Here is a 16816-nt window from a genome sequence, read left to right as displayed (position 1 = left end):
GGGCAGCTGTTTATCAGCTCCTTCTGGTACGCAGGCTGAGACCCTACATGCCCGCGGACTGTCTCGCCAGAGTGGTGCATGCTCCAGTTATCTCTCGCTTGGACTACTGCAATGCACTCTATGTGGGGCTACCTTTGAAGGTGACCTAGAAACTACAACTAATCCAGAATGCGGCAGCTAGACTGGTGACTGGGAGCGGCCACCAAGACCACGTAACACTGGTCTTGAAAGACCTACATTGGCTCCCAGTACGTTTTCGAGCACAATTCAAAGTGTTGGTGCTGACCTTTAAAGCCCTAAACGGCCTCAGTCCAGTATACCTGAAGGAGCGTCTCCACCCCCATCACTCTGCCCGGACACTGAGGTCCAGCGCCGAGGGCCTTCTGGCAGTTCCCTCGCTGTGAGAAGCCAAGTTACAGGGAACCAGGCAGAGGGCCTTCTCGGTAGTGGCACCCGCCCTGTGGAATGCCCTCTCACCAGATGTCAAAGAGAACAACAATTACCAGACTTTTAGAAGACATCTGAAGGCAGCCCTGTTTAGGGAAGCTTTTCATGTTTAACAGATTATTGTATTTCAATATTTTGTTGGAAGCCGCCCAGAGTGGCTGGGGAAACCCAGCCAGATGGGCGGGGTATAAATATATTATTATTATTATTATTATTATTATTATTATTATTATTATTACTACTACTACTACTACAGTATTATTATTCTAGTATTGTTATTGTTATTGTTATTATAGGTCAGCAAATGGACAGTCCCTTATGTACTTACCTTTTCATGACTGCAGGTTTTATAGACCTGATGCTCTTTGGCACAGTTTTCCTGCACTTAGAGGTTTCCCGCTTGCGACTTTAGGAGGCTTGCTGAGCTCACAAACCCTGGCGCCAAGAGGCAATTGTCTCTGGTGTGCCAAGGCCTGTTCCCCTGGGAGGAAAGGCGCCGAATTTCGTCACACATGGCCATTTTTCATGCAATGCACGCATGAAGCTGCTCTCCGGTGGAGTTCCAGCGCATAGATATGCCTCATGTGACAAGTGCACAGACACAATGGTGCTGAGTTTTCCCCTCCCGCCAAGGCTTTCTACCTCCGATCCTGGCCACCGGCCAAGGGGATAAATTTAAATTCTGCATGGGTGGCAAAACTAAACAGTCGCGCAGGCCAGGAGACAAAACAGTGCGCTTGGCATCTCTGAAAACAGCATCTGACACTCCCCCTTGGCAATGGCTGGAGGGGGACAGGAGAGAAAAATCTCTTCTCTATAGTTACAAACTTTTCCTCCCTCCATTCTACCCCAGTTGCTGGGATAGGTTCATAGTGCAAAAGAAGCCACAGGCTAGAAGCCAGTGCAATTCTTCCTTCTCTGCCTCCTGTGCAAGGAGCTGGAGGAAGAGAGAGGGAAGATAAGGACCCATGACGTGGCCTGCTGGATCAGGCCAGAGGCCCACCTGAGCCAGCCAGCATCCTATTCCCAAAATGGCAGATCCTGTGCATATGACCTCTATGACCCTCTAGCGGCAAGGGTCAGCAAACTTTTTCAGCAAGGGGCCAGTCCACTGTCCCTCAGACCTGGGGGGGGGGGCGGACTATATTTTGGAAAGGAAAAAAAAAAGAACGAATTCCTATGCCCCACAAATAACCCAGAGATGCACTTTAAATAAAAGCACACATTCTACTCATGTAAAAACACGCTGATTCCGGGACCGTCTGCGGGCTGGATTGAGAAGGTGATTGGGCCAGATCTGGCACCCGGGCCTTAGTATGCCTACCCATACTCTAGCCATTCTCAGCAACTGACATTCAAAGACATTCCCTCCAACATTTTCCCGATGGAAATTGGAACGTCCTACTCCATAACAGTGTTATTATTTATACATTGCCCATCTAACTGGGTTGCCCCAGCCACTCTGGGCGGCTTCCAACACATATAAACATAACTTAAAAAAAAAAAACCTTCCCTATACGGGGCTGCCTTCGGGTGTCTTCTAAAGGTTGTATAGTGACTTATCTCCTTGGCTCGGGAGTCACATAACTCCATCCCCTCCATCATTTCTCCTATGAAAATGGGGACGTCCTAAGGAAAAGTGGGACTTTCCGGGATCAAATCAGAAACCGAGACGGCTTCTGTAAATCCGGGACTGTCCCTGGAAAATAGGGACCCTTGGAGTGTCTTCTTGACAGCATGACATTCCTTCATGGCAGGGGGTTGGACTAGATGACGCTCAGGTCCCTTCCAACTCTACAATTCTATGATTCCCTCTAGACAGGATAAAACCCCAACCTAGATCTTCAACATGGGCGATCTGCTGGGTAAACATGGGGCACATCAGCAATCTACCCAACATTTGGCATATTCCCCATTCTAGTTGGAATGCTATATGTTTTATTTGTTTGTGCCTGGACTTTGAAGTCATCTTATTTTATTTGTTATTTGTATTATATTTACTGTTTTTAATTAGGTTTTGTAATTTTTGATTATGCAGAATGCTTTATCTGAGTGGATGTAACAACCTAGTAATTTCGTTGTTCCCGCAAGGGGACAATGACAATAAAGATATCTTATATCTTATTGCCAGCTCATCTTCAAGTTAATGAGGACTAGCTGCATGCCCCCCCCCAGCCCCTGAATGCATAAACCAATAAGCATTTTCCAAGCTTTTCTTTCGTTTGCCTTCACGACAGATCGGTCATATAGTCTCCGTTTTACAGTGAAGGGACAGAGGCCAACTTGTCCCGTGCTACAAAATGAGCTGAAATAAAACCAGGGCCATATTTAATTTATTTTATTGCATTTGATTGCCTGGTTGAGATCATTTCCCCTTGCCCTTCGCATGGCGTTTGTAGCCTTGAGATTCCAGACAATGAAAACCATCTTCCAGGAAGTTCGATAGAAAAACATCCCCAGAGAATCCATATCTGTGGATGTCAGTCATTTGAGGACACTGTTCATTCTAAGTTGTACTGTAAGCTATATGAAATTACGAGGGCTAAATACTTAAAGAATACCCCCACCCCCGAGTCTATTGCCACCTTAGTGTGACATCGACAACATCAATGACCTGCTGCCTGGCTCAAACAAATACAGTGGTACCTCGCAAGACGAATGCCCTGCAAGACGATTTTTTCGCAAGACGAATGCGTCTTGTGATCTTATGGTGACTCGCAAGACGAATTCGTTTTGCGAAAAATTCATCTTGCAAATCGCGGTTTCCCATAGGAATGCGTTGAAATTTAATTAATACGTTCCTATGGGCAAAAAAAGAAATTTCAATGCATCCCTATGGGAAACCGCGATTCGCAAGACGAATTTTTCACAAAACGAATTGACTCGCGGATTGCGAGGCACCACTGTAGGTTATGTTTGAGCAACTAGGGGAGACGGCCTTGCCCCTATTCACATCAAGTAGAATTTGCTTTTGGGAAAACATGGGCCAGATGCACATTCAGCATCATGTTTCCTGTCACAACACAGACCCCCAGGCGGCTCACAACTGTTCAAAAACAATGCTCGTTTTAATAAAACCACAATAATAAATTAGGCCGCAAACCTATGTCCTATGTGGAAGTGAACTCCACCAGACTCAATTTAGATTAATTCTGAGCAGACACAAACACAGACATCCTCTGACGAAGTGGCTTTTGCCTCCGTATGCTCTAAGCTGTTTGTGGGGGACAGGAGGCGGGCAGGTGTGGAGGACTCCCTGGTCCTGAATGGGGTAACTGTGCCCCTGAAGGACCAGGTGTGCAGCCTGGGAGTCTTTTTGGACTCACAGCTGTCCATGGAGGCGCAGGTCAATTCTGTGTCCAGGGCAGCTGTCTATCAGCTCCATCTGGTACGCAGGCTGAGACCCTACCTGCCCGCGGACTGCCTTGCCAGAGTGGTGCATGCTCTAGTTATCTCCCGCTTGGAATACTGCAATGCGCTCTACGTGGGGCTACCTTTGAAGGTGACCCGGAAACTGCAATTAATCCAGAATGCGGCAGCTAGACTGGTGACTGGGAGCGGCCGCCGAGACCACATAACACCGGTCTTGAAAGACCTACATTGACTCCCAGTATGTTTCTGAGTACAATTCAAAGTGTTGGTGCTGACCTTTAAAGCCCTAAACGGCCTCGGTCCAGTATACCTGAAGGAGTGTCTCCACCCCCTTCATTCTGCCTGGACACTGAGGTCCAGCACTGAGTGCCTTCTGGCAGTTCCCTCATTGTGAGAAGCCAAGTTACAGGGAACCAGGCAGAGGGCCTTCTCGGTAGTAGCGCCCACCCTGTGGAACGCCCTCCCATCAGATGTCAAAGACAAAAACAACTACCAGACTTTTAGAGGACATCTGAAGGCAGCCCTGTTTAGGGAAGCTTTTAATGTTTAATAGATTATTGTATTTTAATATTTTGTTGGAATCCGCCCGGAGTGGCTAGGGAAACCCAGCCAGATGGGCGAGGTATAAATTATTATTATTATTATTATTATTATTATTATTATTATTATTAAGAAACACAAAATGCCTATACAGCGGTACCTCGGTTTATGAACACAATTGGTTCCGGAAGTCTGTTCATAAACTGAAGCGTTCATAAACTGAAGCGAACTTTCCCATTGAAAGTAATGGAAAGTGGATTGATCTGTTCCAGACAGTCCACGGAGTACTTAAACTGAAGCGTTCATAAACTGAAGCGAACTTTCCCATTGAAAGTAATGGAAAGTGGATTAATCCGTTCCAGACGGGTCCACGGAGTACTCAACCTGAAGCGTACTTAACCCGAAGCATGGGTGTAATTGGTTCCGGAAGTCTGTTCATAAACTGAAGCATTCATAAACTGAAGCGAACTTTCCTATTGAAAGTAATGGAAAGTGAATTAATCCGTTCCAGATGGGTCCGCGGTGTTTGTAAACCGAAAATTCGTAAACCGAGGTGTTCATAAACCGAGGTTCCACTGTATAAGAAACCCTTCTCAGCATAAGAATTAAATGTGTGCATCGAATGTTAATTCAGAAAAAAAGACGCAGTATGTTTAGGAAATACTGAATCAAGCTCTACATCAACCCATGGGATTTGGCCTCACCCTGCGTTGCTAAGTGCCCATTTAGTGCCCTAATGTGAATGAGGAGCAGACTTTTTTCCTTTCCTCTGCTGGCAGGGCTTGCAGAAAATCCATCTCCAACCAAATCAACAGGAAGCTGAATCCCAAAAGAGGATTTTTCTCAATTAACCCCTGCCCCCCCCCCCCCGGCTGGTTACAACCATACTTCAACCAGAAGGCCCCACAGTCCTAGAGCCGGAAGGGGCCCCGTGGATCATTTCGTCCCTGCAATATAGGAACACGCAGCTGTCCCGAACCTGAAACCTTGCCGTTATATCTGCACCACACTCTAAGCCAGGGGTCTGCAACCTTTAAGACAAAAAGAGCCACTTGGACCCGTTTCCGAAGAAAAAAACTGGGAGCCGCAAAACAGGGACGTAATTAGAAATCAGAGGGCCCCATAGCAAAATTTGCTATGCCCAATAATCAATGCCCCAAAATGCCATAGAAAATTAATCAGGGCCCCAGTATACCATAAATCATAATCAGTGCCTGATGTAAATAATAATGAATAATGAGGGCCCAATGTCATCCTCGTCATTATAAAAATAACTTTGAGTTTGGGCTGCCTTGATTACTGGGAATGGGCACCAGCAACCACCGCCTTATGAGTTTGGGCTGCCTTGATTACTGGGAACATAGCTGCCAAGTTCTCCCTTTTTTTTAAGGGAAATTCCCTTATGCTGAATAGGCTTCCTCGTGAGAAAAGGGAAAACTTGGCAGCTATGACTGGGAATGGGCACCAGCAACCACTGCCTTATGAGTTTGGGCTGCCTTGATTACTGGGAATGGGCAAAACTCTGACTCCCTTATTAGGACACCTGTATGGTTTCATGTGTGTTGCTCCCATCAAGTGAACTTATAAAAATTTCCTCATATTGAATCAACCCATTGATTAATACATCTGCCTCAATCTCCTGACCAGGACGGCAGGAGGCCACAGGCAGGCCGCAGGCAGGAGCAGCAGCAGCAAACACGCGCTCCAGGCCCGCAAGCCTTTTCTGCTGCTGGGCGGGAAGAAGCACGCCCGTTTAAAAAAAATAATAACTCCGCCCCCGCCCCGTGAGCCTATTGGCTGCAGAAATGCGGCGGGGAGGGGCTGATGCAGGGAGGGGGCCGACCACGCTCCCCGGGCTGCTAACGTCACCTTGCGTCCTTTTTGCACAGCGCACGCGCACAGCAGAGTTGTGGACTCCGGCGGGCGCCGTATACGGCGCACAGCACGCTGCCACAGCTGTGTGCTCCGGCGGCGGTGGGCACCGTGCAAGTGTCTGGCGAGCGTGGCGGGCGCCGCCGCATGGCTCTGGCGGCGCATGGCTCGGATGCCTCCTCCCCTCGTATCCGCTCCGGAGCCGCAACAAAGGTGTAAAAGAGCCACATGCGGCTCCGGAGCCGCAGGTTGCAGACCCCTGCTCTAAGCAATTGAGCCATCCAGGCTGATCGATACCTGGAAGGATCTCCCAGAGGAGGCTAATGTCTTTCCGTAAGTGGCAGTACAGCGGGCATCTGGTTTTGCACGCCTGTGGTGCTTAGCACCTGCCAAACTGTTAAAAATACATAAGGCTGAGTTTGCCGCTCTCCATCTTGCATCAGCTGTGATTCCCCCACCCCACCCCCTGCCTCATGAAAATGCACGAACTAGCTTTGCAATACCTGGGCAAAGCACAACTGGCAACAAGGTCTGGTATATTCAGAAGAAGGCGGTTCTGGCAGGATTAGAGCACCAAGACAAAATAATGGGCAAGGGAGGGTTTGGTGCCGTCAGTCACAGTGAAACTCCCCCTGGAAAAAGCTCCTGTCCTAACTGTTGTGACGTGGGGTTTGTGATTTCAGCTCTCTTGACATAACATGCTGGAGACAGTTCTCTAGTAACAGCTCTTTATTAAAGTGAACAAGACTGACTGTGAGGGCAGGAAGGCTACATTTATAGGGACAGGGGACTGGCTAGGAAGGGATACATTTTGGAGGGAACAATATCAGGCAATCACAGTGCTGCCTTTTGGAGGGAACCAATAAGACAGAGGATCCAAATACAGCAGCTTAAATGAACCAATAGTAGCTGTACCCTCTGGAACCAAAAGGCAGTTACTTTATCCTAATGCAAATACAGACAATAATAATACAGATATAAAATCCTTTGACTCAATACACAACACCCCTCCCCCCCTAGTGAGCACAGCAGACGTAATCCCTCAGGTACTGTGGGGTCCTACAACTTCTACCTGATCTCCTGACAACAGGTGTTGCAGGTTCTGGATTGGGTGTTACCTGTGGTGGAGGGGCTGCTATAGGGGTTTCGTCAGGAACAGATGGAGTCCCAGACATCTCAGGGTCCCCTACCTGTACCTCGTCATCCTGAGGACTAGCAGACCCTGGTTCATTTGCTGAAGCCCCTGGTGACTGCACCTCTGGGCCATCTTCACTCTGGTCTTGCAGCTGTGCGTCATTAGCCAGGGATGAATTATCTGACTCCTCCCTGCTGAGCGCCCGGCGCCTCAGCTGATCTATATGTCTCTTCCAAACTTGCCCATTTTCCAAGGTCACATAATAGGACACAGGTCCACTAGCCCGGGTGATCACACCGGCCACCCACCGCGGACCTCGTGAATAGTTCCTCACCCAGACCAGATCTTCAGGGGCGAGATACCTTGTTGTGTCAGTTTCATCCTGGGGGGTTGCTCTTGAATTACGGTTTGGCATTTTATCTGGGTGGACATAATCCAGCACCGTTACCAGTCTTCTACCTAAGAGCAGCTCGGCTGGCGACTTGCTCGTCGCAGTACACGGCGTCGCATGCTGCAAAAATAACATTCGTGCAATGCGAGCCGACCAGTTACCCTCCATTAAGCGCGCAATGGATTCTTTGGCTGTTCGTACCATGCGCTCAGCCTGCCCATTGGAGGATGGGTGAAAGGGCGCGGATGTGACCCCTCTTATGAAGTTATCAGCCAAGAATGCCCTGAATTCTTGGGATACAAAAGCTGCCCCATTATCTGATACAATGGTCTCAGGTAACCCGTGGGTTGCAAACAGCTGCCTCAACACCTTGATTACGGCAGCTGATGCCATGCTAGGGACCATTGCCACTTCTAACCATTTGGAATATGCATCAACGATAACCAAAAAGACCTTCCCTTGGAATGGCCCAGCAAAATCTATGTGCAGCCGGCTCCAGGGAGTCCTGGACTGCTCCCACCAGTGGACTGGTGCTCTGGCCACTTCTGGCCGCACCTCTTGGCATGCCTTGCATGTTCGTACCCATTGTTCTATGTTCTGGTCCATTCCAGGCCACCACACATAACATCGGGCTAGCGACTTCATCCTGACCATTCCTGGGTGTCCCATGTGAAGCGTCTCAAGAACCCTGTTTCTCAGTGGTGCTGGGATGATCACCCTATCTCCCCATAGGAGACAACCCTTATGCATGGACAATTCGTGCTGCCTTGTCGCATAAGGCCTGAATTTTTCTTCATGCGGACCACCTGGCCACCCCCTCCCCACCCAAGTGAGCACACGGGAGAGAACAGCATCTTTCCTCGTTTTCTCAGCTATATCAGTAGCTGTTACAGGAGCCCCCGGAAGTGTTTCTAGCATCATAATGTGCTCCGCCGGAGCAGGATCCTCATTGCTCCCGCCAGGAAGGGGCAATCGACTCAGCGCATCAGCGTGGCACAACTGTTTCCCCGGCACATGGGTCAAGGTGTACTGGAACCCATTCAGGAATATTGACCAACGCAACATTCTGGGGGAGAGAATTTGTGGCGTTTGTTTGTTTGGGTTGAACAACCCTAACAGTGGTTTGTGGTCCGTTTCAATGGAGAAATGGCGACCGTACAAATAATCATAGAACTTTTTGATTCCTGACACAATCGCTAGTGCCTCTTTATCAATTTGAGCATAGTTGCGCTCCGTGGGTGACAACGTACGGGAATAGAAAGAGATGGGCTTTTCCGACCCATCCGGTTCCCTATGACTCAGCACAGCCCCCAGGCCGTATTGAGAGGCATCACATGCCAGGACCAGCGGCTTCGACTCATCATAATGAGCAAGGACGCTCCTGCTACTCAGCATTTCTCGCAAGGAGTCAAAAGCCTTCTGCTGCTCCCGCCCCCATCGCCACACAGTCTTTTTCTGCAAAAGTCTATGTAATGGTTCAGCTACCGAAGCTTTCTGGGGTAAGAATGAATGATAAAAGTTAATAAGTCCCAGGAATGACTGCAACTCCGTCTTGTTCTGTGGTCGTGGTGCCTCGATGATGGCCTTAATCTTAGCATCTGTGGGGTGGATGCCTGATGCATCAATTTTAAACCCCAAGAAATCCACAGTTGGCACCCCAAAACTGCATTTTTCTTTTTTCAGTTGCAACCCCACCTCCTTGAACTTGAGCAACACTGCACGGACACGCGCAACCAGTTCCTGTGGGTCTTTTCCAGCAATCAAAACGTCATCAAAAAATGGCAAGACCCCCGGCAGACCCCTTAACAGGCGTTCCATGAGCCCTTGAAAAATCCCTGGGGCCACACAAACTCCGAACTGTAATCTGTTAACTCTGAACGCCCCTTTATGTGTGACAATAGTCTGTGCTTCCGCTGATTGTGGGGTTACTGGCAGCTGTTGGTAAGCTTGTGCCAGGTCAATTTTGGCGAACACCTTGCCCCCAGCCAGTTTAGCCAACAGATGTGATATGACTGGAATGGGGTATGAGTTTCCCCTGAGTGCCTTATTGATAGTACATTTGTAATCTGCACATATCCTGACTTCCCCATTTGCTTTAAGGGGCGTGACGATTGGAGTCTCCCACTTAGCAGAGTCCACGGGTGAGAGAACTCCCTGCTTGACCAATTTATCCAGCTCTGCCTCGATCTTGGGTTGCAGTGCAAATGGCACTCGCCTTGGTTTGAGTCGGATTGGGGCCACCCCGGGGTCCAACTCAAAGTCAACTGGGGGCCCTTTATAACAACCCAGTTTTCCATTAAAGAGACCAGCAAATTCCTTGCATAATGCCTCGCTCATCTCAGGGCAGGTTTGGATTGAATTAAGCCCTGAGATACTCAGTCCCAGGGCGGGGAACCAGTCAGTGCCCAGGAGACTGGGGCGACTGCCCTTCGCAATCACCAGTTTGAGTACAGCCTGTTTGTCCCGGAACTGTACTCTCACGGCACACATTCCCATAACATGGATGCGGCCTGCTGAGTACGACTGCAAGGTTGCCGGGAAGGGCTCCAGAGGGGGCAACTTACCCCTGGGAAAGAATGTCTTTGCAGTCTGGTCCGACACGATGGTGAATGCAGATCCGGAGTCCACCTCCATGTCGCACTGCTGACCCTCAATCTTCACCTTGACGTGTGCCTTGCCTTGCGCTGGGAACTGCACGGCCCTCCCGTTGATCTCCGTTACGTAGTGGCAGTCCTTTAGAAAACGAGGTGCTGTGGGCAGTCTGCGATGCTCCAGTCTAGGTGCTCCTGTCGCTCCCGACGCCGCCGATCTACAGACCCTGGCGATGTGACCCGTCTTTCCGCACGTCCGGCACATAGCATCCCTGAAACGACAACTCTTCCGCTCATGGTTTCCGCCACAACCTGGGCAACTGCCTCGGCGATCTTTGTGCACTGTGCAGGCCTGACGCACCAACTCGACCCCACGGACTGGGCTCTGGCTCGGAGTAGCCTCTAGCTCGTCCATGGTATGCGCAACTTCTATCTGTGGCTTAGTGGCCTTGCGACTGGCATCAAACTCCTCTCTTTCATAATTCTCCGTGGCGGTGGCCTCCTTCAAGGCTGAAGCAAGGGTAACCTCTTCTTTAGCCACGATGCGTCTTCTGGCTTTCTTGCTGCTCAGACCACCAATAAACCGATCCAGGAGAGTCTCTTCCAGATTTTGGAAGCCGCAGTGCTGAGCGAGCTTCCGGAGTTCAGCCAGAAATGTGGATACAGACTCCCCAGCATGCTGCTGCCTCTTATGGAACTCCATCCGCCGGGCCATCTTGGTCTCAGTAGGCGCCAAGTGGCTTGTTAGGCAGGCAAGAATATCTTTGAGAGATGTCTCACTCAGCTTCGCTGGAGCAAGTAATGCCTTGGCCAGCTTGAAGGTCTCAGGCCCACAGTAGCTCAGGAATGTGGCCCTTCTTTTGCTGGCATCGGTGATCCCTTGAGCCACTGCAAAGAACTCGAAGCGTTCGACGTAGTCTTCCCAGGTGTGGGGCTCTGATGGCTGGAAGGGCTCCAATACCCTTGGACTCTCCATTGTCCTAGCGGGCAGGGTCGTCTTCTCAGCTGGCCAGTGAGTCTTGTTCTCAGCTGCAATCCGGACTCTGAGGCAGGGTTGTGTTTAACCGCTCCTCAGCATTCCGGATCCCACCTTCGTCGCCAGTTGTTGTGACGTGGGGTTTGTGATTTCAGCTCTCTTGACATAACATGCTGGAGACAGTTCTCTAGTAACAGCTCTTTATTAAAGTGAACAAGACTGACTGTGAGGGCAGGAAGGCTACATTTATAGGGACAGGGGACTGGCTAGGAAGGGATACATTTTGGAGGGAACAATATCAGGCAATCACAGTGCTGCCTTTTGGAGGGAACCAATAAGACAGAGGATCCAAATACAGCAGCTTAAATGAACCAATAGTAGCTGTACCCTCTGGAACCAAAAGGCAGTTACTTTATCCTAATGCAAATACAGACAATAATAATACAGATATAAAATCCTTTGACTCAATACACAACACTAACATTGCATCCTTGCAGTTATTAATATGTGAATCTCCTTTATTCTTTACATTTACGAGGCTGCAATGCTGCGCACAGGTTGTCCCATTGAGCTGAGCGGAACTTACTTCTGAGTAGACATGCATAAGATGGAGTCCACCTTTCACCACCCCAGCCCTCTATGCAACTCATAAGCAACACAATTCAAATGCTGCGATAATATGCCAAATCAGGTGAAACAGCAGCAGGACAAACGTGAGATCAACAAGGAAGCTGGTTCCAGGGGGAAGACTGTGAGGGGGGGGGGGAGAGACTTTGTGTTGGCCATTAGGCAATGGCTTTTTCCACCTGCTCGTACTGCCCTAGGAGCCTTCAGGAAGGAATTGCTGCCACAGGAATTATGTATATGAATCTTTTAATTAGCTGGATTGAGTGGAAGATTATGAGTCATGAGGTGGGTAGGTGAATCCGACAGTGCTAAGTTTATTTTTTGGGTGCTGATGTTGTTTTAGAGATTTTGAAGACTGTACTACTTTGTGAATCCCATAATATGCCTTTTGCAGTTGGGCTGTTCTGTTTATTTTCTGAGTTGTTCTGTTAACGATGCATTATAGACCGCAATTGTTTTACTGGCGATTTGTTAATTATTCTATATGATTTGTGTCTGGCTCATTATGTTCCATTACGTTACTGCTATTTATTGTGAATGAAATAAAATAAATCAAATCAAATCAAATCAATAAACGGGTTATATTTCGCTCTTGCCTTTTGATGTTATAATCTCCAAGGCACTTTACAGCACATCATTCAAACTGTACTGCCCTCCATCTGAAGGTCACAAGGCAGCTCGCTACCTAAAAATGCAAAATGAAAGCACAAAATACATAATGAAACAAAACCAAAACAAACCAACAGCCCCCCCCTAACCCACAGACACATTTAAAAAGCCATAGAACGCTAATCCGCCAAAGGCCTGGTTGAAGAGAAACGTTTTCGCCTGGCGCCTCAAGATGTGTAATGAAGGCACCAGGTGAGCCTTCCTAGGGAGAGCATCCCACAAGTGGGAAGCCACCACAGAAAAGGCCCTGTTCTCATGTTGCCACCCTCCAGACCCCTCATGGAGGGGGTCACACAGAGAAAGGCCTCATAAGTTGGTCTCAAGGTCCGGGTTGCTTCATAGGGGGAAAGGCAGTCTGCCCTCTACCTTAGCCAGCAAAATGGCCTTGGGCTGGCCCTGCGAAAGAAAAGATCCAAATATTTTGTATACCTGGTGTCCCTATAAGCCGGAAGCCCCAACAGGCTGGCCACTCTTCTTGCCCCATAGCTGGCCCAGCCCGATAGCCTGGAACAGCAAAGGGCTGTGCACTGGACCCTGCTTGGGGGCAGGCATGACTGCATATTGTTGTTGTTTAGTCGTTTAGTCGTGTCCGACTCTTCGTGACCCCATGGACCATAGCACGCCAGGCACTCCTGTCTTCCACTGCCTCCCGCAGTTTGGTCAAACTCATGTTCGTAGCTTCGAGAACACTGTCCAATCATCTCATCCTCTGTCGTCCCCTTCTCCTAGTGCCCTCCATCTTTCCCAACATCAGGGTCTTTTCCAAGGATTCTTCTCTTCTCATGAGGTGGCCAAAGTATTGGAGCCTCAGCTTCACGATCTGTCCTTCCAGGGCTGATTTCCTTAAGAATGGATAGGTTTGATCTTCTAGCAGTCCATGGGACTCTCAAGAGTCTCCTCCAGCACCATAATTCAAAAGCATCAATTCTTCAGCGATCAGCCTTCTTTATTGTCCAGCTCTCACATAAAGCAGCTCATAAATACAATAAGTAATGATGCTAATATGCAGTCCAGTGAGAGCTGGACTGCATATTAGCATCATTACTTATTGTATTTATGAGCTGCTTTATTTCGGAAAGGCAAACTCAAAGCAACTTACAGAAACCTTCAGAGCAAGTACAAAAACAAGAGTACAGTAAAAAGTGAGCCAATACTGTTGTGCCAGAATTCATGTTATAGGTTCTTCTTCTTCTTCTTCTTCTTCTTCTTCTTCTTCTTCTTCTTCTTCTTCTTCTTCTTCTTCTTCTTCTTCTTCTTCTTCTTCTTCTTCTTCTTCTTCCTCCTCCTCCTCCTCCTCCTCCTCCTCCTCCTCCTCCTCCTCTCTTCTTCTTCTTCTTCTTCTTCTTCTTCTTCTTCTTCTTCTTCTTCTTCTTCTTCTTCTTCTTCTTCTTCTTCTTCTTCTTCTCTTAAGTTGAGACTGTTTTTCCCCAATCAGCAATCCAGCCGCTGAATTCTGCACCAGCTGCTGATTCTGAACCATCTTCAAAGGCTGCCCCATGTATAATGCTCTACAATAATCTAACCCAGAGGTTGTCGGAGAATAGACAACAGAAGTTAGGCCAGGGGTAGGCAACCTAAGGCCCGGGGGCCGGATGCGGCCCAATCGCCTTCTCAATCTGGCCCACAGACGGTCCGGGAATCAGCGTGTTTTTACATGAGTAGAATGTGTGCTTTTATTTAAAATGCATCTCTGGGTTATTTGTGGGGCCTGCCTGGTGTTTTTACCTGAGTAGAATGTATGCTTTTATTTAAAATGCATCTCTGGGTTATTTGTGGGGCATAGGAGTTCGTTAATCCCCATTCCCACCCAATATAGTCCGGCCCACCACATGGTCTAAGGGACGGTGGACCAGCCCACGGCTGAAAAAGGTTGCTGACCCCTGAGTTAGGCTAACGCGACTTGCAGGGGCAAATCAGAAGATGCCAGAGGCTCTGGACCTCTGGTCAACAACAGACTTATAAGGAGGCATCGCTTCTGCCCTGGCAGGCTGGAATGAAATGGAAGGACACAGCTTCCGAAAGTGGTTCTTCTGCTTACGGAGCAGGATACTTCAGCGGCCAGGTTCAAGCATGATGCGCATAATGTTAGACACAATGCCCCCACCCGTCTGGCCCAGCAAGGGTAGGACCAGGGTACAGAATACATTTCTTTTGCCCCTCCTATCAATTGCTATGCACCTTTTGCAAGTACCCGACATGTCACTGTTCCAGGAAGAGTTTTCCATAAAATTCCCAGCAATGCTTTTCCGCACATGGCAGGTTTATCTGGCACAGGGCATGATAAGACACATGCCAGCTGTGTGTGGGAATTCCAAACCTCCGCATTATGCCAGCGAGAGGCACGCAAGGCTTCTCTCTCTCTCTCTCTCTCTCTCATGATGTTACTGAGACTTTTCAACCTAAAATACAATAAAACCAAACCAATCTAAAGAATATCATTAGGAAAGAAGCGAGAATAAGCACACAAGAAGAAACTGAAGAGGTAGAAAAAAGAATAAGGATGTCCTCTAGTATCGTAATTATATCTTAATCCTTTTTCCACACACAGAAGGGAGAGAGGGGACTTTGAAAAGCAAAACATAAACAGAAAGCAAGCAAGAATTACAGACCATAAGAAAAGCAAGAAGGAGAGAAATAAGAGGCACGCAAGGCTTCTGAGAGGATTTACAGGCCTCAAAACAAACACGTGTCGCTTGCCTGCGGTTTATTTTGAAACGGGGCAGGTGATGGACCCCCCCCAACACCACCTTAGGCCATGGGGTTCATAGCCCTCCCCCCTTGGTAATGTTGGGGGGATGATGTGAGGGGTTTGGGGTACGTGCAGCTCACACCGGCAAATGCGTGACAGCGAGCTTCAGGGGCACCTAACGTCCCCAGTGCAGCATGGCATTTTTGAGAGAAGATGCTGAACCAACAAAAGGTGACCCATAACTGTCCCGATCTTCTCCCACAAGCCACCTCTCTTAGGGCGCAAAAGTTGGGGGCAACGCACTCAAGCTGCGGAGGAAACCTTCACAACTTTACACCATTTCCCTCCTGCTAAGGAAAACTCTTCCAAGGTTTAACTTATGTGCACCCACGAAATAAAATAAAAAACCCTCAGAGGTTCGCAGGACAAGTCAGGTGACCTAAATCTTCCCAAGTTTGTGGGGAGTCTTTAGGCACGTGATCGCAGATTCACAGAAATAGCAGCGTTGGAAGGCACCCACACGGTCATCTAGTCCAACCCCCGGCAAGGATGTACATGTGTAAAAGTATCTGAAGAAGTGTGCATGCACACGAAATCTCATACCAATGACAAACTTAGTTGGTCTCTAAGGTGCTACTGGAAGGATTTTTTTTTATTTTGTTTCGACTACGGCAGACCAACACGGCTACCTACTTGTAACGTGTAAAACGTCACTTTCCCTATTTTTGTCCTTTTTCCCCTTTCCTCTTGTTTTCCAATCCGTCACGACTGCAATTTAATTTCACACATATTTTTTAAAAAGCCAGCCCACTTTCCGCCTCTAATCCTGCTTTTTCAACTCAAGAATTCAATATCGCAAATAGCATCAGGAAGACAAACACCGGAGCCACGGCTGACTTACAGCAGTAGGCGTAAAATAAAAAAATTCATTCAGTAGCACCTTAAAGACCAACTAAGTTTTTATTTTTATTTATTTTATTTTTTCTGCAGTAGGCGTAGCAGACTTTTTAGCTAAAGCATTTTATCCTAGAGGTCTCCTATTGTTTATTTCCACCTGTCCTAAAAGGCACCAGGAAGTAAAAGCAAAACACAGCAAACTCTCCCCCTCCACCCCACCCTCCCCAAAACAAAGCACATTGGTAACAACAACCCCCCCTCCCCCCCAAAAAAACCCCAACTCTCAAAAGCTCTGCCTTTCCTTCACCTGTGTCCTCTCATATAAAAGTTGTTTCAGCCATGCTATAGTCCTGCCAGGCTCACACACCGTGCGATGGCGAGCACGTTTGGGCAGGAGAAAAATGAGCATTTCTCTGCTGGATGGCATTTGCTTCCTAGCAAGTAGACACAGGACTGCTCTGCAAAAAAATCCTAGGCATGTTTGCTTGGGAGCAGAGTCCCCCTGCGTTCAGCTTACTCCCAGCTTACTCCCAGGTAAGCGCACATCATGCAGGATTTCACGGCAGTGAAGAGGCATCGTTGCCCAGAACAGACCCAGGTCTCACCTGAA

General features: G+C 48.4%; 2 protein-coding genes across 3 annotated transcripts in view; both read right to left on the bottom strand.

Moving 5' to 3' along the window:
- Positions 1 to 16816, bottom strand: part of B3GNT8 (UDP-GlcNAc:betaGal beta-1,3-N-acetylglucosaminyltransferase 8) — a 24393-nt gene extending 7577 nt beyond the window's left edge. The window contains exon 1 of one of the 2 annotated variants that reach the window (XM_035117864.2): positions 16514 to 16816. In XM_035117864.2, the coding sequence (XP_034973755.2) occupies positions 16514 to 16527 (14 nt within the window). In that variant the 5' untranslated portion in view covers positions 16528 to 16816. Of the gene's footprint in view, positions 1 to 775; positions 1505 to 16513 lie in introns of those variants that run through there. The other variant, XM_060275577.1, reaches the window with a different exon arrangement.
- Positions 6913 to 11398, bottom strand: LOC132592286 (uncharacterized protein K02A2.6-like). The gene has a single exon (XM_060275575.1). It carries the CDS (start codon positions 11322 to 11324, stop codon positions 7248 to 7250), a length of 4077 nt encoding a protein of 1358 aa, XP_060131558.1. The 5' UTR covers positions 11325 to 11398; the 3' UTR covers positions 6913 to 7247.

This window comes from Zootoca vivipara, chromosome 6 (genome assembly GCF_963506605.1).
Source record: "Zootoca vivipara chromosome 6, rZooViv1.1, whole genome shotgun sequence".
NCBI classification, from domain to species: domain Eukaryota; kingdom Metazoa; phylum Chordata; class Lepidosauria; order Squamata; family Lacertidae; genus Zootoca; species Zootoca vivipara.
The sequence above is the reverse complement of the archived record's forward strand: the minus strand, read 5'-3'. Positions and strand labels throughout refer to the sequence as shown.

Coding starts and splice junctions, on each gene's coding strand:
- LOC132592286 (XM_060275575.1), bottom strand. CDS start 11,324: ATGGAGAGTCCAAGGGTATTGGAGCCCTTCCAGCCATCAGAGCCCCAC.